Below are 20,341 nucleotides of genomic sequence, written 5' to 3'. Positions count from 1 at the left end.
TGGAGAAAGTGGATAAGGAAAAGTTATTTACTTATTCCCATTATACAAGAACTAGGGGTCATCAAATGAAATTAATAGGCAGCAGGTTTAAAACAAATACAAGGAAGTTCTTCTTCACGCAGTGCACAGTCAACTTGTGGAACTCCTTACCTGAGGAGGTTGTGAAGGCTAGGATTATAACAGAGTTTAAAAGAGAACTGGATAAATTCATGGTGGTTAAGTCCATTAATGGCTATTAGCCAGGATGGGTAAGGAATGGGGTCCCTAGCCTCTGTCTGTCAGAGGGTGGAGATGGATGGCAGGAGAGAGATCACTTGATCATTGCCTGTTAGGTTCACTCCCTCTGGGGCACCTGGCATTGGCCACTGTCGGTAGACAGGATACTGGGCTAGATGGACCTTGGGTCTGACCCGGTACGGCCTTTCTTACGTTCTTAAGTGGTGTGCCGCGTCTTCATTTATTCACCCTAATTTAAGGTTTTGCGTGCCAGTAATACATTTTAACATTTTTAGAAGGTCTCTTTCCATAAGTCTATAATATATAACTAAACTATCATTGTATGTAAAGTAAATAAGGTTTTAAAAATACTTAAGAAGCTTCGTTTAAAAATTAAATTAAAATGCAGAGCCCCCCCGACCGGTGGCCAGTGTGAGGAGTTACCCATGCAATGCTCCCTTGCCTGAGGATGATGGTTCCAAAACTCCTAAATCTGAACTTTGTAGGCTCTCTATTGGGCTGCCAGGCCTACTCCACGGTTACCCAATCCTTATGCTTCAGAGCCTCTAGAACATTTTCCATCTATTTCCCCACAAAGCCCCACTACAAATCCAGAACTTTGGAGACTGACTGTCACGAATCCCTGCCTGACAGCTTCATCACCAAGTATTTCAGCATCCTCAGGAGTTTAACTAAAGTGACGGGTTTACAAGTAAATTCTGTCCCAGAACCTCCTTTCCTATCCAGGGGGAACAGGTGAACTGGGAGAGGAGGAGAATTCTATCTAGGTGGAGGTGTCTATTCCCTCCAGTGATAAGACACTTACACCAGAAATCCACTTGCTGAAAGCTCTTGGTCATGATCAAATCCCGCTTCCCTTTCAGTTTCTTAGGCTCCACTTCCATGGATTGAGAGTCAGCCCTCCCAGAGCTGGGGAGAGAAAGAAAGAGAATAAAGAACTTAAGAATGTGATATGCTGGAGAAAGAATAGAAAGGAACAGACAATGAGACAAAAGGTGTGTGAACAGCCATAACCTACTTCCCCAGCCTAAAGTGTCAAGCTTGATTTTGCCATCTAAGTTGCTGATACATAGTGCCCCAGGCTGTCCTGCCAGAACAAGGTGCTCCAATGGCATCAAGTGACTACTGCTTACATGGCCTGGGAGCTTTCGGTGGAGAACCACCATGTCTGGCAGAAATCTGCCATGTCTGCTGCGGGTCAGGGAGACTCAAGGGGATCACCATCAATCCAACCCATCTTAAACCTATGGCTGAAATGGAGACAAGATGAAGGAACATATTAGGCAGAGGTACAGTCTCTTACCAGGGTTGCCCATACTCCTGGTCACGGCACGGAGAGCAGGCCTCAGTCTTTATTGTCACCATCTCCCCTAAGGAAGTGTGGGTCTGGATCAAACAGTCCTTCAGGTTTTCACTCATGTTCTGAAAGAGAATGAAAAAATAGGGACAGGGAGAGAATTATATATCCCGCCACTAGAAACACTCATCTGGGGCACAAACAAAAATCCCTTCTTGGACCAAGAGGCAATAGTAATTCTATCACAGGTCAGGCCTAGGTGCAAGATACAGGGAGTAACATGGGGCACTGGGAATAAGGATGCAAGGCAGGAAGACTATGCTACACAAAATCTGCAGAAAAAAAAGCTAATACAGGGCTACACGCTTTGAGATCATCAGATGGAAGACACAACAGTAGTGCAGAGTATGATTATATAACCAAAGACTTGTTTTTAAATAATGCTTAGAAACAGAAGGGCAATGAGCCATGACTTATCTAGGTGTATGGATGCACCATATCCCAGTGTGCCACAGAGGGTGGATATGGGCTCAATGAGGATATGGGCTCATTGAAGTCCTCATATGCTTTGGGCACTATGACACAAAGTCATGTGTCCTCAGTGCCAAAGGCATGCAGGAATCCAATAGAACGGCATTATGCCTAGCAGTCATTTCTCTCTTTGTCCTGTGTGATTAACGTGGATCACTTATCACCACCCTCTTAGAGGCGTACTGTTTTAATTAAAATGCTGCTTCCTGTCTCAGCACAAGAATAAGGGAATATTCAATTAAATTAAAAGGTGGCTAATTCAAATGCTTTTCGACACAGCCCATTATCACAGGATCCCACTGAGGAAGATTCACAAAGACACTGGATATACATATTGATGTCAAGTATATTCAGAGTTGTTATAATTAATGCTAACAAAATTTTTGGAAGGGGGATTAAACTTCATGCTTCAGGACTTCAGCCAATTTATAACTATTAGGGATCAGGATTACCCCACATATGCCTACTTTGGGGTTCTTACACTTTCCTCTGATACATCTGGTGCTGGCCACTATCAGAGAAAGGAGACTGGACTACACAGAACTCAGTTCTGAGCCAACATGGCAATTCTTTTACATCACAGATTGATATCATCGCACTCATGTCACACTCGGGGCATGTCTACACTACACTATCTTAAATCGACCTAAGTTAGGTCAACTTACAGCCACTGCAATAATTACTGCGGTGGCTGACGTCCACACTACCTTCCTTCTGTCGGTGGTGCTCATCCTCACCAGGAGCCCTTCTACCGACTGAAGAGTGGCAGTGTAGGGGATTGAGAGCCAGAATTCTCAGCTCCGCGCAGCTCACCACCAGGAGCCCAGCTGCCCCCTGGGCTTCTCGCCTCCAGCGGGGAGATCCACGCCCGGCGTCTGGTCGGCAGCCATGCTCCCTGCAGGGAACTGAGAGCCCCGGGTGGGGAGGGGAACTGGGCTCCGAGCCGGGAGCCTCAGTGCAGCTGGGCTCCTTGCTGGGAGTGAGGAGCCAGGACCCCAGGGGGCAGCGCAAGCCACCAGGCAGTAGCTGGGGAGCCGAGCTCCAGCAGAGCCACAAAATTGACAAGACAGCCAACAGCTGATGTAAGTAATGCAGTGTCTACATTGCTGCTGTGTCACCCTAATTACACCAACATGAGCCCTACGCATCTCCAGGAGGTGGAGTTATGTTGATGTAGTGGGGCACTTACATCAACAGGACAAGGCTGTAGTGTGTACACTGACGTAGTTAAGTCAACATAAGCTGTCTTATGTCAACCTAACTGTGTAGGGTAAACCAGGGCTCAGAACACTGGACATCTGCACACAGAATATTCAATAGTCAATCAGAACCCTTCTTTCAGAAATGCCCACCTAGGAACAGTGGTTTGAGCACAGAATCAGAAACAAGACTCCTGGGTCCTATTCAAGATTAGGTTCTGGATTCTTAGATTGTAAACGCTTGTCCATAACACGGCACAATGGGATTCTGGTCTAAAACTGGGGTCTGTGTGTGGTACAAATAAATAATAGTATTCCTAGCTTTAAGAGATATTCTTTGTAACTCTGAGGAAGTCACAATCCTTCAGCTTCAATTTCACACCTGTCAATCTAAATTGGAGGAAACATTGATTCGTATTGAGAATTCATGAGTTAATACTCGGTGGATTTTGAAGGTGAAGCCACAATGTAAGTGCTATAATGCACACATGCATCTTTAGGCACAGATACTTTTGTTTCTTTATAAAACATTGCCAATCCCAAACCAACAAAAGAGAGACCTTCCTTCAAGACCTCTGAGCTAATTCCAGGGAAAGCACGACATTGCAAGTCACTGCCCTCAATGGGCTTGGATATTTCTTGGGGCTCAGAGCTCTGTCTGCACATCCACACACAAAGAGGGGAAAGAATTCTAATAACCAATTCTAGGTACCTGGGCTGAAGACAGAGGGTACCAGGCTTCTCCAGAGAAAGAGAAAATATTTTGCCTGAAGAGCTTACTTTAAAAATTCATCAGAGCAAAAAGAAAAAGCAGAACTAATGGGGAGGAAGCAGAGGGCTGTGAGCTCTTTCCCACAAAGCCTCCCTGAGGGGAGGCATGTGCTGTTGTTGGCACTGGGGCAGACATTCAACTTAACTTTCCAGCGATTGCATGCAAGAGGAAGCCCTGAGAAAAGGTCAACACCCACAACTCCAAAGCCCCTCAGCGGGAAAAAATTCAGACTGCCTGCTCTCATGGACCGAGCAGACATATGGCTGCGTGAACAGATATTGTCTTGTCTTTTTCTTTCCACTTCAAGGAGGGATTTGAAGTTCCTTCTCAGATCCAGGATAACTATATGAAGACCTGGCATGTAAACAAAGGAAGCCAGTTTTCTAGTAAGTGCTGTATACCAGCCCTCAGTAACGTGCTGCAGTCACTTGGGTGCACTCAGCAGCACCTTCTTCATGCTGCTTTCCAATGGCTTGTGATCAGACTGCACACCCACCTTGTGCCAATGGTGAAATTGTTCCATTTCAAAGAGCACCGCCAGTAGCTCCTTTTCTATCTGAGCGCATTCCCTTTCTGTGTCTGGCAGGGCTCTACTAGCAAATGTTGTGGGCTGCTCCTAAGCCTCCTTCTGAGGCATCTCTCTAGCTCTTGCTGCTCTGTGGGGTTGTGGTACTTTAGAACTAATGCTTTGCTTAGGATTTTCTTTGCCCTTTCCAATGCCTGTTCTTGGGTCTCTGACCATTCCCGTGCTGTATCATTGCATGTTAGCTGTCTCAAGGGTTTCCAATGGGTGTGTGTAGACTCTGGAAAGATAACTGGCTATTCATATAAGCCACTGGACTCCCTTCAGATCCTTTAGTTTAGGCATTTCCTTAGTGGTGCTCAGTTTTTCAGGGGCTGGCTGGAGACAGCTGAGAAGACTGGGAGAGATTTAAATTACTTGTCCAAAATCATAGTGATTTAAGTGGGGAAGGCAGGAACAGAACTCAGGAGTCCTGAGACTTGCTCCATCCACTGCACCAACATGCCACCTCCTTGGTGTTAGTCCTGGCATCATAGTCAATCACATTCTGCAAACTTTAGATTCCTCTTGTAGTTAAAACTGGATACAAGGTTCATCCTCACTGTCAGTCCTAAGCTGTTATCTATTGTGCTGTGCTGCTGAGCACCTGCCACATCGACCACAGGGCTAGATTTATTTCAGTGGGGGATGAAATAATTCCTGAACAAATTTTTAAGCATCTCTCTCATTACACCCAGGATGGTTCTAGGTAGAGTTGCGTGTGCTGTTGACGTTATGGGATTTGGTACAAAATCCTACATCCTGGTTGACCCATAGCATTTGCTTCCCATTCCTGGCTGACCATAGGCTCCTGCAAGCAGGATTTTTTTATGCATCTCACTTTTAGTGCATTATAGTGCAGCTTTTCTATAGTAAGAGTTGAGGCAGAACACGACTGCACTGCTGTATTCATTTAGAATCTAAATTTTAGATGGACTATATAGGCACAGAGGCAAAGTGTTAACATGACCCAGAAAATGTCCAACATTCAACAGTTTTAAGCAAGGTTTGGTATACAGAGTCCGCAGACTATTTCATACCATGGTGGCAAACACATTAGGAAATTCATGCCAAAGGTTAGAAATGGATTAACTGAAACATACAAAAGAAAAAGAATTAAAATAAGGCAAAAAGCTGTGCAACTGAAATTGAGTGATTAAGCAAAACAAACAATTAAAACCTATTAAAAATCGGGGTTTGGAGGGTTTTTTTGAGAGGATGAATATTGCTTTAAAATCTCTTTTTCTGTCAAACAGTCGCCCTTGGTGTGGAAGATGCGTTTAGTTGTGTTGTTTGAGTTGAGAATAGTAGTCACTTTCCTGCTTTTGACAAAACAGACACGGAAGGGAGAGAAGAGGTAGGATAGTAAAGACGGGAGAAATACCACTTTTGTTGATGTTTTCAGGATACAGGGCAGCTTGACAATCATGGATGGATGCTTTGGGCTGGCAAGTTGGCCAATGACAGCTGTTGCTCTGCACCCTGGCTTGCCTCCAGGGACAGGAACATTATTTGATTGGTTTGGTCAGGTCCCTCTTCTTTACTGGTCCTTTTTAGACCGGGCAGAGTTGAATGGGCTGTCTTATTTCACTATGCTGGTGCTATGTAGTGCAGTTGAAAAGCCAAGAGAGAGAGAGAGAAAAGAGGAAGATAGTGGAGGATGGAAAGGGACACATGAGGGAGGGGAAGACAGAGCAGGATCTCACGTGTATTAGGCTGGGGTCATTGCTGGTGCAACGATGATTGTCAAGCATTCCTACTAGTGTACGGATGTTTGAGGTCACAGCAAAAATCCTTCCTCCACAGCTGTAGTGATGGTAAAAGTTCCTTCCCTCCCCTTCAACCATGCTTTTTTTTTTTTAAAGAACCCCCAAAAGGGATAATGGGTGGAATGGTCCTCTTATTACTCTGTCTACCACTTAGGCCTAGTTTGTGAAGCACCAATTTTGGTTTATTAATTTTCAATTCCTTACTTCTTTTGTTTACCAGTCATAATTTTAATACAGTCCTAGTTGGATAATATTAGAAAATCCTCTTTGTTTAAATTAGTTTTGTTTTTTGTTTCCTCTTTGGATTTATTTTTTTAAACAACTTTATCTAACAGGCTATTGTGATAGTTCATGGACCTTTACCTACTTTCCACTGGTTAGGCTCACAGTTAAGATAGGCCTTCAACAGACCTGAGCTACTGAAACAGAACACAGGGATGCAGACAAGATAGAGCTCCAGCCAAACAGTCCTTTAAGGTGGTACCATATTCTGTAAATGGAAAAGAGCTGCTCATTGCAGGTGATAGGATTGAGATTTAAAAATTTTTGCCCTTCCAGTATTAAATTTAAACCCCAAACTCACAAGCTGCAAACTGTAGCACTTTGTGTATTCCATCCTGCCCCATATACACTGATCTCGTCTCATTACTTTATTAAGCTAAGAGTCACTGTATCTCAAAGCAGCCCTCTGTGCTTTTTACCTGCCTCAAGGGCAAGCAAGAGGTGGAGAGGAGCAAGCAGGGGGCAGGACTCAGGGGAAGAGGCGGAGCGAGGGTGGAGCCTTATGGGGAAGAGGTGGGGTGGGGCCATAGTTCAGGTGCCAATGGCCCCCCGACTTCTGGGCAGCTTCTGGTGATCTTGCGGCTGAGCATGCCCTGTCCTGAGCACAGCTGCACACAGCTTTGTTTATCTGTAGGACCCACACTACTATATAGTGTCGATTTTAGTTTTACAAATTCCTGAAAAACAACACATGCCTCCCTTACTCCTGCTACCACACACATTACAGTCCCTGTAGATGGTAATATACACACAATTAGTCAAAGGGAAGTTATGTTTGGGGTCTGTAAGGGCCAGATTTTCAAAAGAGCTGGAATCCAAGAGGCTCAGCTTGTTTGAAAATCTTGTCCTACTAGTCTTTATACTGCTCCACATACCTCCTGCAACACTTGCCAATTTTAATCTTGGTGAGTCCAGGCAGTTCTCACTCATAAAATTTAATGTCTTCAAAATGGGTTTTACATTTTGGTCCTAAGCTAAAAGTTTTCTCCTGACCACCTCCCCTATGAACCATTGTCAAGGCTCCAAGTTCCTTAGCATCAACAGCATTCTCACCTGTGGGGTTTGTGTTTGTTTGTTTTGGGAAGATGGGGCAGGGGAGATTGAGGCCAGAATCAGGGAATGCCTGGTACCAGTACCCTGGGCTAGAGTAATGGATTTCTCTTGTCTAGATTCTTACACTAGGTGTTGGGGTAGGGGAAGGGAGGGCACCCGAGTGCCTTTAGCATTTTATACCACACACGTCAAGACCAAAAGGCTCCATCAGCCAACCTAGCTGTGAATCTAGGACCCTGTCACATAACACCCAATAAGTTACAGGCCAGGATCAAACTGCTTCCCTGCCCCTCAAATGAAATCTCCAATGCATTTCAAAGGCATTTTCATGCAGGTTCTAAACATTCACCCAGTGTGCACTTTTTCTGGCTAGCCAGTGAAATGTCCTAGATAAGTGACACCAGTTCTTGATGTATTTCAACATCTACCCCAAAACAAAGAGTGTGGGCAGGAAGCAGACCCCAGAGATGGGATTTTAAATAGCAGATGTGGCTATCCCAGCTAGTAAACTGCCATTTTAATTTCTTACCCACAGAGATGGGAAGTGATTCATGAAAATCAACAGGAAAGAATTAGCTAGAAGGCACAGAGATAATTCATATGGCCCAACTGTCATGGACAGAACTGCCCGCAGTATCAGCACTCCCTGGTATCTCAACCTCCAATGCCCATCAGAAGGACACCCAGCCAATGATCAAGGTTCCATATGTATTAGTCCCTCTGAAGAGCATATCAGTATTACAAAGAGGTAGCCTTTCACTCTTTCCGTATCTAGAAGTTCAAGCCATTTATTACTTTACCAATAATATTTTCTTTTCCCTTATTTAGTTGAATGTTGAGTGCTGATGAAAGGGATGGACAGAGCACAGGTGAGAGACAAGTGAAGCATTGGCAGATTCTGTGAAAACTTCCCACATAGAGCTTGATCAATTCACCTCTATCCATCTTGCTGCTCCGACAATGTACTTCAATGCAACCTCCCCAGATGTACCACTGCTGGGATCCCACACAATTTTGACAATGTACATAGCCCTGAGCGTACCCTATTTTTTCAGTCTTTGGCTTCTCTTAAGTAGATTGATGATCTTATCGGACTGTCTAGTGGTTTGCCACTAGGGACGAAGTAGAGACTAAGTACAAAACTAACTTCCATTCATGATCCAACCCTCATGTGAAATCAGGTCTCTAGGGGTAGACTATATTATTTACCTATTGCAACCTCAAGCCCTTCATCTTAAAAAGGTGGGGGAGTAGGAAGAGATCTCAGGTCACTTACACAACCATCTACAGGTGTAGAGTTAGTCATACCAATAGACACACAGATATAGAGAAGGGCAGTTCTCAAACACCCAAATCAAAAGTGTACTGTAGGAAAAAATTCTCAGATTTAAAATTTTTTGCAGCAGGGACCATTTCTACTTCGGTTCATACAGCACCTCATGCAGCAGGCTCCCAATCCAATTCAGGCTTCTGGGCACTACTGTAATATAAATATTGAACAACACTACTGGCTCCAGAGAGATTGACTGAGTAGGATCCAACAGAGCTTTTTCGTCTCTGACTTCTAGGATGATGATACTTGATGGGCTCTTTACAGTTATTATAGAGAAAAACCACTATCAATATTACAGGATGTTACATATCATGTAGCTGCCTCCTTTCCAGAGATTTAGGGCTTGTCTACACTTAAAATGCTACAGCACCACAGCTGCGTAGCTTCAGTGTAGACACTACCTATGTTGATGGGAGGGATTCTCCTGTCAGCGTAGGTAATCCATCTCCCTGAGAGGTGGTAGCTAGACTGATGAAACTAGTGCAGTGTTTCTCAAAGTTTTTTTTTACTGCTGACCCCTTTGACATAGCAAGCCTCTGAGTGCGACCCCCCTTATAAATTAAAAACAACTTTTAAACATATTTAACACCATTATAAATGCTGGAGGCAAAGCGGGGTTGGGGTGGAGGTTGACAGCTCACGATCCCCCATGTAATAACCTCACGACCCCCTGAGGGGTCCCGACCCCCAGTTTGAGGACCCCTGAACTAGTGCCTTCACACCCCTGACCTACATAGTTAAACCAACCTAATTTTTTAGTGTTGAGCAGGCCGTAGCATCAGTCTCCAAATGAATGGGGGAGGTGTAGCTTTAGAAAGGAAGAGGCAAAAGTAACCAAAACTCCTGACATAATTGACATGAATTTCGAAAATTCTAAGAAACTCACTCAGCTCTTTAAAAGCATAACAATAGCAAATAAATTGTTCTATAAAATGGAAACCAAAGCAAGAGTCATATTTGTTCTTCCTCATTTGTACCTTCTTGCAGGCCATTAGGAAGATAAGATCTCACAGTACAACAGACATTATTCAGAGCTGGTAAATCTGCCTGTAGGTTAGGGGTTCATGTTACACAGCTTGCATCCGTACTGCCTGAGTGTGGTCATTTTGAACGCCTTTTCCTCAGCGTAGGCTGCAAGCCAGCTACTCCTGGGATCAAATCTGCCAAGAAATCAGATATCCGTGTGCTGAATTCATCAACGCTATAATTCTATCTGCACATTCCCTTCTATATAGAGATGGGGAAGTTTGGGCACTGCATTCCCTAACCCAGTTACTCTAATTGCACAGAGCCTCTCACAGAGACAGGGCACTTCTGAAATTATATTCCCTCATACCTCTGCTCTGAGGGTGCATTCTATCCCCAAAGCAAGCAGTTTAAGCAAGAATAGCTGCAGCTAAATTTAAAGAACACACACTAGAGCAAACAAAAAAAAAGACTCGAAGGGCTTAATCCAATTCATAGCAAAGTTAATGAAAAACCTTACAATACTTCAGAAGAACAAACTATCCCATTGACCACAGAAACCCACATGCTAGCCCAGAATATCCAGAAAAGCCTTTCAAACACATGGCCACAGAATAATCCTACTCAACAAATATCAGCAAAGTCCACAGAATCATGAAGGAAACAGCATTGATTTCCTTGGCGCTAACTCTCAATGCCACAAAGAAAGCAATCCAGCAAGTAGTTACAGCCTCTGGATGTACAAGATAAAGAGAGCACAGCCCCTGCAATTGCTCCATATTGAGCAGACCCTATAGCATTGGAATCCTATCAGTTTCTTTTCCGATACATTTCCACAGTGTACAGTACAGATTTCTCAAGGAACAAAGCAACCCACCACGCACATAGGGATATTTAACCATATATGAATGATGGCTCTGGAGGGATAAAGAATGCATAAGGCTTGAAGAATTCATGAAGTTCCCAATAGCCCAAGGACTTTGCCTACTAGCCAGGATTATGAAAGCTACTTTTGCACTACCACACCTCCTTCCCTCCAAAACCTATAAGAAGCAGAAGCCTGGGTACCATCAAAATTCAGGTAGACATCAATGCATTGGGTTACATGCTATTCACATTTGGAAGTTTTCTTTATAACCGTAAGTGACAGAAACTCAGTAGTAAAAAAAACTAAAAGCTTAGATTCTGCCAAAGTTGATGGTACCTATTCAGGGATGCTTCCTACTTGCCTAGGAAAGTGGATTTTTCAAGCCCTCATGGGACAAGTACATGTGCAGTCTCGAATATATATTTATATAATGAGAATGTATTATGATGAATGAGTAGAATCAATCACCAATATTGATTTCTGTGGAGGTCAGTTTTCCAAATTTATTGACAGAGTTCAGTAATTGCTTCTTGAGGTGGTTTAAAAGGCCAATCGCTAACTGCAGCCATATCTAACATCTGTCCTGGTACCTTCCAAGCAAAATGTCTCCTCTTTCAAAGAAAATAGCAGACTACAATAAGGAGACAGGCTGCACAGACTGGGTGTAAAAGAGAAGCCAGCAATCAAAGGAGCATTTTGGGAACCCAGAGTGAAAGGTACAAATGATTTTAGAATTTTCATCCTTAAAACAATTGCAACTGAAAATATATTTTCTCCCTTGCATATTCCTCTCTTATTAGTTTCTTCTTATTAGTTATTTATTCCTGTCTTATTAGTTATTATTTGACTCTGCAACTATATTTTTTTAACTTAATACAGCAGTTTAGGATACAGTTTCTATGAAAGGTGATCAAAATAAAGCTTCATTGTACTGAAAGAGAATGTGCTATACAATGTTTCAGCTGTTGCCTTAAATTGGCAGCATGGAAACATTTGATGTCCCCTAGCAATAATAGCTCCAATTACTGACCTTGAGTGGGTGAACTTAGAAATAGGACTCATCAGGAACTTGTAAAAGTTTCAGGTCTGTAACACTCCTGTTTATTGTTCACAACTGTGGGATTCCCAAACATATATCTGTGCCCTGGCTCATGAATTCGGATAGGAGTGAAAATAAATAGGTTCGCTTTGCTTTATGCTAGTGTAATACGAACAGAAATGTGTGTGGCTTTCAGTGGAAGGTAAGAAAAAATGCCTAAATATGAGATAGTGTTTCATACCATCAGCTCATGCATTGTCACATGCATCACCCCAGTTACACACAGATGAGCCTTCATTGACTTTGGCAATTAATTTGAGAGCTAAGCCAACCACAGGGGCTTGCCCAAAATCAGGATCCACAAAACTACAGGCACTCAGCTTTGCCAGTGCAGATTATTTCTGACCCACAGTACCCCCTGCTATACCAGTCTTGGGTTCCCTTCACACACCTCGGATGATGCCCCTAAGTAATGACAGACAGCACAGCATGCCTTTCTATTTTAGTTCTGCTCGCCAATCCATTTGGGACATCAGCACTTCATATGTGACATACCTGGCACATTAATTAGCACCCAAGTGGTCACAACATTGTGACTACAAGGGCTAATCCAACTGTCAAGACTACTCTGAAGCTTTAGTTAATGCAGAATATGTTTCTCTACTTGCTCAGCTGGGCATCTTGCCAAGGGGACTGCCATGTGTTCTATGAACTACACTGACTTTCTGCTAAATGTGAGGTGTAATTCAAACTGCTGGTTTAACTGATAAAGCCTGTTATGATTTGGGTCCCGTGTATCATAGGGTATTTCTACACAGGAACTAGACACCCACGGCTGGCCTGTGCCAGCCGACTCAGGCGAGCAGGGTTTGGGCTGTGGGGCTGTTTCACTGCTGTGTAAACATCTGGGCTTGGGCTGGCCTGTGGGCTCTACGATCCTGTGAGGTGGGACGGTACCAGAACTCGGGCTCCAGCCCCGCAGCCATGGGCCCGAGTCCACAGGCTCGGGCCAGCTGCGGGATTTTCTTTGCTGTGTAGACTAGGGATGTAAAATATTAAACGGTTAAACAGTTAACCAATAAGTATTAGCTTACCGTTAATATATTGCAGTTAATGTTTAAAACAGATTGGTAGCAGCCTGGACCCTAGACCTCACCGTGTGGGGCCAGGCAACGGCCCCCAACCTCGTCATGTTAACAATTAAATGGTTAACTGATATAATTGTAATAGTTTAAATGGGTACTTTTTAAAACCATATTTACATCCCTAGTGTAGATATACCCTAAGAAACCTGCCTCTCGCTCCATGTTATACCTCCAGCTGAGGTACTGGAGAAGAGAGGGGACAGGGACATGATGTACTTGGTAGAGAACCTTGATTCTGGAATTTGCTTCCCATCTTGGTCCAACACAACTTCAATTCATTGGCATCCAAGGCAATCCATTGCCAGACCTCTATAGTCTTTTACCAAGGCTTTTAATGAGACAGGGAAGATCTTAGCTCTGTAGGTTAACACTGCGCCAACTTTAATTCCTTTACTGATATGTTTTTATTAAGGGTTCAAAAGCCTACAACATTTCTGTCAGGCACACTGTATAAACTGACATTACAAATAAATACCATTGTATGGGGCATGCTGTGGTTTGCCTAATAGCAGCTGTAAAATGGTTGGGCTATGTTGCTGATGCAGTCAGACAATTGAAGTAAAATTGTCATCTAAGAAACAGCAGCATAATGAGAGAGGGGTGGAGAAGCTAGTCCTTTTGTGTATGCCCACACAACAGCTGAGAAGTATGGTTCCCAGCTCACACAGACCCATACACTCTAGTTCAGCTCAGGCTAGTGTGCTAAAAATAGTGAGTGGCCACAGCACAAGAGTGGAGGCTCAGGCTAGCTCCCTGAGTAGGCACCCAAGGGATCAGGTGGGATTGTGCTCAGGCAGCTAACCTGAGTCATTGCCTGTACTGCCACGCTACACAACTATTTTTAGCATGCTAGTTCAAGCAGAGCTAGTGTATGTCTACATGAGCTGTGGAGCATACCTCCCAGCTGCTGTTTAGGCATGCCTTTTGTGTGAAGTGTGCTTAAATTAGATGTATGCACCTAGATACCCTGGCAATGGGCACATTATAAAAATGATAGCTATTTGTGACCTATGGGCTGCACTGAGATGGTAGCCTGTAGTATATTTAATTGACATTTCTTTGGAGACCATCAGTTTCTGAAGATTTTAGCTTTCATTAAAAAAAAAAATGTTTTCACCTTCTGAATGCAAAGAAAATGTTTTGAATGTGAAACACTTGGAATGTTGTCTTCTGGAGGCTGAAGACACAAAGCTTTTAAGCAATAGTTCTGATAAATGTGAAGTGTGAGACTGGCAGAGACCTGGAGGGTTTTTTGCCTTCTTCTGCAGCATAGGGCGTAGGTCACTTGCTGGTTTAAACTAGTGTAAATGCTGGATTCTCTGTACCTTGACCTCTTTAAATCATGATTTCAGGACTTCAGTAACTCAGCCAGAGGTTATGGGCCTATTACAGGACAGGGTGGGCAAGGTTCTGTGGCTTGCATGTGCAGGAGGTCAGACTAGATAATCATGATGGGCCCTTTTGGCCTTAATGTCTGAGAGTCCCATTCCTCACAATGAGGTGTTGACTCTGAAGCTTAAGGGTAACAGTTTAAGCATCAGCATTCTGAACAGCCTCATTCTTTCAGCCAAAAGAACTTGAGATTTTGTGAGTTCAAATACCTTCTCTTTCCCCCCACACTGCCCCTGGCTGTAGCCTGAATCACTTAATGAGCAGTCTAAAGTGTGAAAACTGTTCACAGACCAGTTTCCATGTGTCTACATTATATACAAAGTATTTCCAAATGGTAAATATTTGCACATGCAGCACCTCAGAATTACCACCTTTTCCTTTCCCACTCTCTCACCTACCCAATCTTTCCTATTTTTAATACAGTGCTTGACATGAAATAGGCACTTTGCAGAACAAATAAAACATATGTTCCCTGCCTTGGAAAGCTTTTCTCTTTTTCTCCCTGTTATTCTTTCACCCACCTCTCTGTTCTCACCCTTTCCCTCCAGAGGCCACATGCAAAGCTTTTCTGTGTTCTTTATTTGGCCTTTTCAGTCTGCAGTGTGATTGCTCTCTTCGGGATCGCCTCTATTCTGAAGATTCTCCCAGCACATTCTCCTCTCTGACTTTTCTTCTAGGCAGTGGAATCAAGTGACCAGCCCCCAACCTTCCCTCCATGAGCTCAACCAACAGGGAATCCTTAAACACAACATTGCACTGGGCCAATGTTGCGCCAGAATGGGACCATTGGTATAGAAGGAACTTTTCCACTTGGGGGGGAAAAGCCTTCAGCAGCAAAGAGAAAATGGGGAAGAGAGCCAAAGCCTGTAAAATAAGCACCCACTTGCCCCATTACTAGGGAAAAGGCCAGTGCTAAGGGAGACGCTACAGCCTCCTACAACTGTGCAGGAGTCATTGGTCCATGAAACCGTATGCTTCTCATTCCAAAAGCCAGGGCTGCAGAGGTGACCTTCTTATTTTTCAAGCAAAAACTAGTTAGTGCCCTTTTTGGTGGAATGTGTTGCAAATGTAAATTTAATGAGAAGGAGGGTAGACTGGGATTAGGTGCAGATAAGCTAAGCAGCCCAACCAAAGCCAGCACAGTCTAGACAGGGCACTGGACTGGGAGTCAGATGACCTGGGTTCTATTCCCCGATCTAACACAGACCTTTCTATGACTCTGTTTCTCCTCCAAGCCCTTGTCTGTCAGGTTGATTTAGCTTGTAAGCACTTTGGGGCAGACACATTCTCTTATTTTGTGTCTGTACAGAGCTTAGCAAAATGAGGGGGCACTAGTCTAATAAATATTACCATGTGGTAATGTTTCTGTGGTTTGCCTAATAATGGCAGTTGCTGAATGCACAGACTGCCTTTATAACAGACAAGGTGCCTTTGGAAGGCACATACCTGGACTCAGAAGAACCTGTACTCACTGCGCCTGACGTTAACCAAAGGGCAAGTATCTGAGACAAGAGAACTCCAATTTTGCACTGGGAAAGCATGTGAATTACATCTAGACAAATGGCAAACAGAATATAAGGGACTACCAACTTCTTAAGATTCCAAAGAGCTGCACTACATATTCAGCAAAATGTCTTTTTGCTTATTTTGGCTTCTCTTGTGAAAGCAATAGATTTTTCTATGTGTTCGGTACATGCACCCCCTCATGTGATGCATATGGGCTAAGTTTAGCTTCTCCAGGCAAATCTTCTGGAGAAGATTTTAAGAAGTTCCTTCATTTTATTGCTGGGTATAAAAAACAAATAAAAGTAAAAAATCTCAACAAAAAAACCTTGCATTACTACATTAAATGGCAAGCAATAAAATAATTAACTGCAGGAAATCAAGTTTTCTTAAAACTAGAGTTCAATGCAAAAGTGACCGTCACCAAAATCCTTCCTACTGAACTATCCAAAAAGCAAGTGATTGTTGCCAGCCCTAGAGCAGCTAATGTGACTCAGAATCAGAAAGATAAAGAGCAACCCATGAAATGTCAAGACAATAATGTGCTTGATATACGTGTGTGTGAACTATATTTCAGGGAAATGCTGGACTGTTTGTAGGCCAGTAGAGAATAGTGTCTTAGGTAGAAGTGTCCTTTGCCTGAAAATAAATATATATCCTAATACTATGTTTTGTTTCAGATCATAATCTTCAATTTAAAGCAAAAATGCTCTGTCCTAATTTTTATATGTCATTAAGGAGCTTAAAAAATAGAGCCACTTCCATCCCTGCTTTCATTGCTTTGTAACATTTCACTCCATACCAAGATAACATTTAGGGTCTAATTCTGTCAGGTGCCAAGTACCCTTAAGTTCTACTGACTCTAGTGGGAGTTGAAGTTGTTCTTTACTTCCCAGGAACTGCTTAGCAGGTTGGATCCTTAGACTGTAAGCTTTTTGGGGCAGGGATGAATTTTTTTTTTTTAAGTACACTGCACCTAATGTAAAACACTCTATGCAGTCACAGTGCTAGAGGAACAATGGTTTGCTGTGATAGGTTTTAGATTGGTTTTTTTAAGTCAGTCCTTTTTTCTCTTCAATTTATATAAGATCCTAGTCATTGAAAAGAGAAGGGAACACAGGGCCCAACTGTTTTGCGTAGAGGCTGAACTACAGCTTTCCTAATTCAACAAGCCAGGGTTCTACCATGGTTTGATGAAGTTATCTCACTTCGCCAACCGGAATGCCTGGAGAATCAAAGGAATTGATTTCCTCCCAAACTGAGAAGCCATATTCCTCACTTCGGGGGGGGGGGGGGGGGAAAGGAGAGGGGGTTCAGAAGGAAGCACCAAGGATTTAATAACAAAAATAAAAGGAATTTCACTGCTCATATCAACAATATGCATTCAGCTCAAACAATTTCTACATGGTAAATTACTTCAGCAAAGCACTGCAACAACTTTTCCATTTCCACTGTGTGGAGGACGTAGGGCAGGGGAAAGAGTGTTTCTCAGTTTTAATTTTAAAACCAGACAACGTGAACCTTACTAACATTAATACTGGCTAAATGAATATGCAGAGACCAGCTTTGACTCAAAATGGAAAATGCAGATCTTATTCTTTTACATAAGTAGATCCCTGGATAGTACAAGTTTTGGTTCCTCCCAAGGAAATATACTCCACATGGACTTAGCTTTTAGCAAACATATTACAAACCTTGAGGGCTCATCTGTCCAGACAACAGCATAACTCCTAATTCTTGTAGCAAGAGTCAGTTATTTGTTAAAATATTTATCGTGTTTAAATGATTTCAAAATACAGCTGATATAAAAAACAATGTTACATTGCACTACGTAGCTCTTTGTCTTCTCTCATCCACTCTTACTTTAAGTACTATCAAAAACCTTCTTAATCCTAAACAATATTTCACACCTTCCAATTCTGACTTCAAGCCACTCTTCTTTTTTTCTGTATGCAACACAGGATGACCAAGTTCAAAGTTTTTAACCTTGTATTTTGGCCCACCATCGTTTAAATAACTTCTAATTTTTTTAATATGTATATGGAGATATACCTATCTCATAGAACTGGAAGGGACCCCAAAAGGTCATTGAGTCCAGCCCCCTACCTTCACTTGCAGGCCCAAGTACTGATTTTGCCCCAGATCCCTAAGTGGCCCCCTCAAGGATTGAACTCACAACCCTGGGTTTAGCAGGCCAATGCTCAAACCATTGAGCTATCCCTCCCCCCTAGATATGGATCTAGGGTGACCAGATGTCCCGATTTTATAGGGACAGTCCTGATATTTGGGGCTTTTTCTTATATAGGCACCTATTGCCCCCCCCATCCCAATTTTTCACATTTGTTATCTGGTCACCCTATATGGATGGATCAGAATCCAACAGATTGAACTTGGAGCCGGGATCTAACAAATTCTAATCCTGGCTGCTCTGGTGCTGACTTGCTATGAGATCTTGAGTTAGTGACTTCACCTCTGAAACTTGTTTCTCTTAGTAGGGGATAGTGCTTAATTACCTACTGAGGATATGGGGTGGTGAGGCTTACTTTGTAAAATGTAAATTATTTCTAAATGCTGAATCCAGGCACCACACTAACAGGCACTATAAAAGCATGTAGCTAGGCCTTCTTGAATTATTCACTGCAACTATTTTATTGTTGAAGATTTCACACTTTTTCTGGCTTCAAATCATTCACAACCAAATTGTGATTTCTGCAAATCTGTTATTTGGAAGTATCTGACCACTGACTTATGAGAACAAGTTTCAGCCTCTGGGGTGTTTGTGAGCAGCTAATTGGGGCTATGCATGATGTGTGGTTTGTCACACAAACCACATGATACTGTGTCTGTTTCCTGAGTAGCAACAAATTGTTTACGCAGAAGTATAAATGAATGATCAATAGCAAATAGTATAGCCAATTGCTGTCTGAATGATCATTTGTAAAAAGTTTGGGATTTGCAGTGGCTGTCTGAATACTCGGGAACACTACATATAACTCCACAAAAACAAAAAAAACCAACTTTTTATTTGAGAATTTCTCTCTGTGCTATCTATTTGTAACAGTGGTTATTTTGGGAACAAAGAAGTGATGGTACACTACTCACGGCCCACCTATAATCTCAAACCAGCCTAAAGTTTTTGTTAAAACAATAAGCAATAGAGTAATTACTGCCGACATTTAAACGGACATCCTTAGGCTTCAGAGTCAATGACACGTTTACACAAATGGGACCATTTCACACCTCTCCGAGTTCGCTATGTCAGTGTAACTACACTTACATAAGATGTTTGTTCACATTCACAGGTTTGCTTTGCAGTGCTAGCTATAATTATTTAACAAAATCTTAAATTCTGCAATAGCTGACAAGGCCAGCTGAGAAATGCTGGCAAGGCATGACACTACTCAGTGGTGCATCCCAGAATCTTGGGGATGGGCAGGCTCAGCACAGAAAGGTCCTTATCAAGCAAGGACAATGCAAAGCCAACCCAGAGTATCATTCTGAGTTACACCTTTAGCTCAAGGGGACTAGGGGAAGACACTGATGGGCACGGTATAAGAACCTGAACAGAAATTAACCAGAGCACGTACCGGCTGCAGTGAGGGAGAGTGTAACACACTCCCTCGTCCAACACACAGTCTCATCCTCTCTCTCCCAACATATAACTATGTTCAGCATCCCCCCCGCCATAACACACAGTTACTGCCCCACCAAACCAGCACCTCACCTCCTCTCACCGCCCCCCCCCCATCCTTTAGCGGCCTCACGGCCCCGCCCCCGCGTTCCAATCTCGAACGCTCACTGCCCTCCCCCACCGCCCATTGGCCCGCTGCCTCGTCACTCACCGGATACAATGTAACAACTAGGGGAGGAAGGGGCGGGGAAGAAAAAAGGCAACATCGGAGCGGGCGGGAGCGGAGGGGGCCGAGCCCAGCGCCCGCCCGGGGGAAAGGGAGGGGGAGGCACCTACCTGCCAGCCCGCGGACCCCGGGGCGGGCAGGCCGGCCGGTGGGTGGGGGGAGGCCCCTTCCCCCCAGCGCCCTCTCCGCAAGGAGCCCCGGCTCCCCGCCCCGCGCGGCTCCGGCCCCGCAGCCCGCCCCCCTCCGCCCCCGCGCTCCGCAGCCATTTTCGTGGCCACCTTGGCTACCAAAGGGGCTGACTCACCTCGGTGCTGCGGGCTCGGGGCCCCCGCCTCGGCGTGGGGGAGGGCGCTCCGCCCGGGGGCCCCCGGCTCGCTGCCCCCTCCCTTCCCACCGGCCCGGCCAGCCCGGCTCGCTAGTCCCAGGCGAGGACGGGTCCCGTGGCCGGGCCGGGCTCGGCGGAGGCGGCGGCGGCTCCCTCCCTCCCGGCCGTGACCACCATCTTATTAGCACAGGAAATGACATGGAGAACGGAA

The 20,341-nt window shown here is 44.0% G+C and overlaps 1 protein-coding gene across 4 annotated transcripts in view; it reads right to left on the bottom strand.

The window, feature by feature from the left end:
* PRDM11 (PR/SET domain 11) overlaps nt 1-20,341 on the bottom strand; it is a 59,081-nt gene extending 38,740 nt beyond the window's left edge. The window contains exons 1-3 of one of the 4 annotated variants that reach the window (XM_005302222.4): nt 20,110-20,341; nt 1,541-1,659; nt 1,043-1,146 (exon numbers count right to left, since the gene is read on the bottom strand). In XM_005302222.4, coding sequence (XP_005302279.1) covers nt 1,043-1,146; nt 1,541-1,656 — 220 coding nt within the window. In that variant the 5' untranslated portion in view covers nt 1,657-1,659; nt 20,110-20,341. Of the gene's footprint in view, nt 1-1,042; nt 1,147-1,540; nt 1,660-19,535; nt 19,670-20,109 lie in introns of those variants that run through there. The other 3 variants (XM_005302223.4, XM_024100517.3, XM_042849188.2) reach the window with 3 other exon arrangements.

This window comes from Chrysemys picta, chromosome 4 (assembly GCF_011386835.1).
Source record: "Chrysemys picta bellii isolate R12L10 chromosome 4, ASM1138683v2, whole genome shotgun sequence".
NCBI lineage: Eukaryota > Metazoa > Chordata > Testudines > Emydidae > Chrysemys > Chrysemys picta.
Note: the sequence above shows the minus strand (reverse complement) of the source record. Positions and strands in the feature narration are given on the sequence as shown.